At 30.2% G+C, this 7307-nt stretch overlaps 1 protein-coding gene across 1 annotated transcript; it reads right to left on the minus strand.

Annotated features, from left to right (window-relative positions):
- Positions 1-3541, minus strand: LOC108193923 (uncharacterized). Its single transcript, XM_017360777.2, has 4 exons — positions 3266-3541; positions 2026-2084; positions 1096-1277; positions 1-236 (listed from the first exon to the last, which is right to left on the minus strand). Exons 1-4 carry the CDS (start codon positions 3450-3452, stop codon positions 164-166), a joined length of 501 nt encoding a protein of 166 aa, XP_017216266.1. The 5' UTR covers positions 3453-3541; the 3' UTR covers positions 1-163.
- Positions 3542-7307: the final 3766 nt, after the last annotated feature.

Raw genomic sequence — 7307 nt, forward strand, 5'->3', positions numbered from 1 at the left:
TACTATGTATGTATTTATATCATTAAATTCGTAGCAAGATAATAAACGTGTCCAGAAAGTTGTAACTTATGTTTTGCAGTCTCAAATAATAAAATTCACAACAAGAGCGTGTATAAAAGGTCCAGGTCTCACTAATTTCACAAAAATAACATCGGTACATGTCCTATGAAACAGATGTGGGCTTGACCTTCTCCCTCAGGAATTGCAAGATGTGTTCTCGTTTCCAGTTGTCCACCCTGCACATAAAAATACCTAGTGCTGAGTTTTATAGATAATCAGGACATTTACAAGTAGATTCTAAACAAATTGGCAACACAGGTCCACCAATGCAAGTGTATTACATAATTCCCAATGTAAACCAGCATTATGCAGATAAATTTCAGAAACTCATAGTATTTAGGGCAGTCAAAATGCATGCATCAATCAAGATGTATGTACTTTTTTAACATAACTAGAGTTATACTCAGTAATGAATTTTGATTTGCTCGAAGCCATCTTGTGTTCATTTACCGTACAGATTTTACGGTAGTTCAAATCCCCAGAGACAGAACACATCCCTAAAGCGGTTAATAATATATACACTAAAACAATTCTTAAAAACTTGCTGCCTGATTTCTCAATCACAGAATAATGTGAGCACAAGTTTCAGAAGATGACAAGCCCAAGATTCCCTACTATAGCTTAATAGCTTATAGAACCAAGAACAGGTTACTTTTAAATGTTTTATTTTTTTTTTTGTGATTTATAGTTATTAATTTTTTATATTATTCAATAATTTTAATCAGGAATATAATATGGTTGTTGGAATTTGACATTTATATATATCTTTAAAACTAATATTAAACAAATTAATTTTAATATGTTGTTGATGGGGAATCGAACCGTAGAATTTTGTATAATTTTTTTTTATAATATTGTATCTTACAGTTTTTATCCATTTGACAAAAAAAATAAAATTAACAGTGGTCATTAAGAGGGATAACCAAAAATTAGGGAGAACCAAACTACAAACTATACCTATGTTCGGTTATTATATTTTAATATTAGTATTGATAAGCACCGCCACTGCAAAAAAATTGAGTTAATAAAGCTCACCTTATGGTCTCTTTATGTTGTCCATCATCATCCAACATAATCAACTTTGGTGGAGAATTGTATGCATAATTGACTTTCACTGTTGGGAACTTTTCCTTCTCTTCTTCAATGAAACCAACAATTTCAGGATAAAAAACCAGCTTCCTCATGCAGACCTCTAGAACTGCACCTGAGTAGATAATCTGCAATATACATAAAAGACCGAGACAAGAACATTAAAGTTACGGAAGCAAGTCAAGTAACTATTCTCAGCAAGATTTCCAATGCTCATAATATCTAAATGTGCTTGTTGTAGATAGCAAAAACCTTTCCACGCGTCTTTCTATCAACCTAAATAGTGTCTCACTTATACTTTCATGATCTGCTTTCAATAAACAATGTGAACTTATGGAGCAGCAAATATAATTAATAAAGATACCCCCTCACTCCTAACAGCATAATCTCAAAATTTAGAAACCTGACTACGAAAAAACCTTATTACCAAATTCATCCCAAGGCCACTTATATTCTCTTTCTTAATGAATAAACCATTAAAATCAATATACAATTTCTTAATAGTGTCTTCGGTTTCAAATTATTTGAGGTTATTTTAATATTGGCTTTAACAAGCACTGCAAATTGTAGATGAAAAATTACAACAGGAGTCCAGGACATTCGGAAAAAGATTAGAAAATATCTACATTAGGATAGAGGGAACAGTAACAGTGTCTTCGGTTTCAAATCATTTGAGGTTATTTTAATATTGGCTTTAACAAGCACTGCAAATTGTAGATGGAAAATTACAACAGGAGTCCAGGACATTCGGAAAAAGATTAGAAAATATCTACATTAGGAGAGAGGGAACAGTAAAATGTGCAATATATTAAATGTAAAGTGCAATAATTTAATATGGTATTCACAACATTGTTTGAAAAGAATTTGCATCCATACCTTGCTCATAGAATCATCAGAATCTTCCGTACAGCACTTCTTACAATCAGATACAAGTTCTGCAGATAATCAAAAGACTTAATAAAAAAAGGAAGCACTGTTCTTATGAAACGGGGTACAAAAACAGATACACGAAACATCACTTTTAATATAATACATATATATCATAGAAGTCGTTGTGTATTATTACAAGTTCAATATGATTATTTGTGATTTATCATGTTATTGAATTAAATGATACAATTAACTGGACTTGTGTGTTCAAAAATCAGGACATATATAAATACACTAGTACTGGACTACTGGACTACTTGAAGATAATGGTTGGGAATAAAGTTTTGGGCCAATACATATAGGTGCTCAAATTTGAGTAGACTGTGCTAACCCTAATCTATCAGCAGTCATGTAGAGTGAAATAGAGACAGATAGATTATATACAATTGTCCTGCCTCTTCTCCCTCTTCTTCTCTTCCTTTCATCTTCTTCCTCCTCCAAATAGTATGCTATGTCATTAGAGTCCTACAACATCAAAGTTAACTGCAAAATTGTTCCCATACGCCGTTTCGTCACCATGAACGAACCAAGACGCATTTGTTCACGGATCAGGGACAACAATCAGGATTGAAAAACAGGGCTCCGTCCCGCGTTCCTTGTAGTTATTAGTTAAACAAAAAGCATTGACTGAACCAAGACGGTATAATCACAAAACTATCATCATAGTTATGAACTACTTGATAGGCTGAATCAAGGAAGGAAGCAATAATGAAAAAAGAAAGAGCAGAAAAATGAGGTACAGAATTTCAGTGACGAAACTTTAACCAAAAACAGCAGTTTGAAGGATGGAACATTCATCCGTAATTTGGTGGGTATAAGCTTTAGTTTAAATTGCTAGGCATGCAATAGAATTATAAATGAAAATTAAAATGGTGTAGCCATAATGAGTATAAATTTCATTCCATCCAGGCTCCGACACAAAAGCAAATCTACCATGTTTGTATAAATGATTTGAAATAATGCAATAACCAATTTAAAGGGTATGTGGTGTGTAACAATGCCTAATTACAATTTGCGTCTCTTTGCAAACCTTATCAAATAAAAGAAAAATCATAAACACAAATTGATTGTCCCAAATCAAAATCGTAAAATTACATAAAATACTAAAATCCAACACGATTCAAATCGAAAGTGAAGTAAAAACAAGAAAGTCAATCAAGATATACAAAGAGAAGAAGTAGTGGACCTTGATCTTTGACAAAATCAGCAAAAGAATTGCAGTCAGAGCAGAGAGCAAGACCCGTAAACCCTAGATTTTCACACTCTTTGGAGCTCAATTCCTGTGCACCAATCACAGAAAATGATAATAATGCAACTAATGAATACACCAATAACCCATTCTTCACCTTCTTCATCGTCATCATACCCTGCATCTCTCTCACTACACTATTTTGCCCCAAACAAGCTGTTTATGAATCGCCTTTTTCTTTCGTTTTACTATTCTATTGTCTATTGTTTCTCGATTTTCTGTTCCTTTTCCACATATTTATTTATTTTAACAAATTTAATTTGCCTGAACTCTAATCACGAGAGAGTCATTTGTTAAATCTGGATCATATCACGTCAATGAACAAAAATTTTGAATGAATACATATCTTCATGATTGTATTTTGAATCATTTGTTAAATTAAATTTGAATGATTTAAAAATTTATATTAAATTTATTTAATAATTATTTTTACTAAAAACAAGATTAATAATTGATAATTTATTAGATTATCATGAAAAAATTTACAATACAAATTTTTAATCAATTATCTCTATATAATAATAAATGTATTTTCTTTAAAAATAATAATCAATGTATTAATATATAAACCACTATTTTATAAGATTCAAATCTTATTAATAATAAATTAGCTATTTATTTTATTAATTTAATAATCATAAATAAATTATAATATAGTAAGTTATTATATTAAAACAAATGTGTTAAATTAGCACACATTCATCAACACAAGCGGGTACACTAAGGTACACTAAGGATGAGCATGATGCGGTTTGGTTCGGTTTCTAAAATTCAAAATCAAAATTAAAACCAAACCAAACATTGTTAGTGCAGTTTCGGTTTTTAATTACGATTTTGGTTTGTTGTGGTGCGGTTTCGGTTTTAAAACCAAGTGTTCTTTTTTCAAGTACTGAAATTTAACACAATAACATTTTCAACCTCAGGGAGCTTCCAAGAATAAGCGGAAGGTTTTATAAGTATATATGATTGCATACTTTCTGTGCAAACTTAAATGCCAAAGAAAGCAATAGCTGAAACCTATTGTTCAGCATGTATATTATCCAGAAACAAGACAAACTCGTTCAAAGATTGCAGGTGAATATCAGTTCTATGAATTAACAAGACAAACACTAGCCAGAAACAAAACATACTACAACTGATAAAAAACTTCAAGGAATCAACTAAAGCAGCAGTTGATATTCGAGATAAAAAACTAAAGCAGGTGAATATACTTCAAGTATCAGAATTATTATATATATATATATATATATATATATATATATATATATATATATATTAATATAATTAATGTAAGTAGGTTCGGTTAGGTTTGTATTTGGTTTTAAAATTTTTAAAAAACAAACTGCAACTATATTATTTATTCGGTTTTATTCGGTTCGGTTTTTAATTGGTTTGGTTTTTAATGGTTCGGTTTTGTCCGGTTTTTCCGGTTTCGGTTTTTGGTTCGATTTTACTCATCTCTAAAGTACATGAACCAAGGTTATGTAAGTCTCTTTCGTCGAGCAAATTTTAAGTCATTTAGTTCATGAACACACTAACAAACAATCTGAATAGTTAATCTTTTTATGTGTCAGATATATTTGTCTCGTCCACCTGGTAACAAAAGGAGCTTAAAGCCAGTTTATTCTACGTCATTTTATCGATCATTTATAATTATTATTATTATTATTCTTGCATATACCATATTTCCACGTCTCTTATATTTTTATTTATCCTTATATTTGTGTCACTCCTTGCAGTTGATAGCCCAATTTCTATCTAATTCGTTATTACATGATCTTATCTTACGGTTCCAACATACTCGAGGCTTAGGTAAAAAAATATTGGGTTCCTAAATTGTTTTTGTTGTTTTTTGATGCGCAAAAGATTTAGTCAAATTTTTATAATTAAGTTAAGCGCCTATTTTCTCTCCCTAGATAGCCAAACCATTTAAACTCTCTTGTGACATAGTTGATCAAAGATGGTTTTCTTTTTTATATCAAATTCAACTTAGAGAAACTTCTCTCAACAGTAATTATAATAACGAGTAACGTCAGAATTATTCTATAAGCAATCCAAGTGTTTGAAAAAGCAAAATATATCTTTCTAATATAATTTCTGATCATAAAACTATAATATTTAATTATGACATGCATATGCCTGTTCCCAATATTCACATGTCTTACATGCCTGTGTTTCACAATGCTTCATTACAGTATGCTATTATGTCATTCATTCTAAATTCATACTTTACTGCATTTAACATGCCTGAAATAAATAGTATGCATGCTAATCAGTTTCTCATCAACACTACAAACTATGGTGCGTGTGATCAAACTGTTGTGCCTCCAAAAATTAAGGTGGACTTCAATCCTCTAAAACCATTAATGGAAGAAAAAGATTCAAAGCCTAAGGTTTCTTTAATAAGAACCAGTGTTCTAAAAGTCGGTGATTAATCGGGATTAATCGCCGATTAATCGCTGTTCGGTCGGCCACCGTCTCGATTAAGCGTTAATCGGTGAAAAAATCGTATTTTCTGAAAATCGGTCAAAATCGGGATTAATATGTCAAAATCGGGATTAATCGGAAAAAGTTGGTCAAAAATTGGTGAATTTAAAAAATTTAAAAATAAAACGTAAAAAAAAAATTAAAATTTAATTTAAATAAAACAAAAGACACAGAAATGACAAAAGACGGAAATTAAAGTTGTTTTTATTACCTTTCACTCTTTCAATATTAGCTCATAAACTCTAATTACATAAATTTATAATATCTTCCTTCACAGATTCAATTAAATTCAAGTTTATATATGAGATGACTGAACTTGTATATGTATATAAGGCATGTTTTGTGTTATAAAAAATCATTAATCTTTTGATCTTATATGACTATAAATTTATACTATATATAATTATATTAATATATATATATATATATATATATATAATTTTAAAAATAATATTAAATTTATTACGATTAATGATCTGATTAATCACTCCGATTAATCTCCAATTATTCGATTAATCGCTGGACGGTGCCTTCACCGACTAATTCCGATTCCCGCTTTTTACAACACTGATAAGAACTGACCAAGGACTATTTGGGTACTAAAATCAACTTAATTAAATTGATTTTATTGTGTGTATGAAAGAAGAGAGAATCTTTGATATCTTGACCGTGGCTACTCAAGACACATGACTAGAGATTCTACCATACTCAGCAAGTTTGTGAAGAAAGTCAGCCCTAGTATTAACTTTGGAGATGACAACAAAGGATATACTTTGGGATATGACTTGATATAAAAAAAATGCCATTAGATAATATTGCAATAGTTGACGGACTTAAGCACAATTTGTTAAGCATCATTCAACTATGTGAAAAATGGCATCAAGTTTGGTTCTCTACAGAAGTCTATGTTGTCTCAAACAAGAAGAAAATCAAAATGGTCTTAACAAGAAACATAAAAAGAAATGTTTACATTGCTGACTTCAATTCAACAAGTACATATTCAATTACTTATCTTTTCAGCAAAGCAAATATATATATGAGAGTTAGATGTGGCATAAGAAATTGTCTCATTTAAATTTCAAGACAATGAATGATGTAATCAAAAAGGATCTGGTAAAAGGAATATCAAAATTGAAATTTCCAAGGATGATTTATGTGATGCTTATAAAGTTGGAAACAAAAAAAAAATCTTCTTTCATAAGTAAAAAATGAGTCCTCAATTGATAAGCCTCTACACCTAGTGAACATGGATATTTTTAGACCGATAAACACCATGGCAATTTTAAAGAAGATATATTGTCTTGTGATTGTTGATAATATCTTGAGATTCACTTAGACATATTTTATTCAATCTAAGGATGAGACAAATGAAATTGGAATCAATCACATCAAGATAGTAAACAACATATATCCAAATCAAAAAGTGACAACAATTAGGAGTAATAAGAAACTGAGTTCAAGAATACTGTGATAAAGAGTTTAATGGAAAAAA

Source organism: Daucus carota, chromosome 7 (assembly GCF_001625215.2).
Source record: "Daucus carota subsp. sativus chromosome 7, DH1 v3.0, whole genome shotgun sequence".
Lineage (NCBI taxonomy): Eukaryota > Viridiplantae > Streptophyta > Magnoliopsida > Apiales > Apiaceae > Daucus > Daucus carota.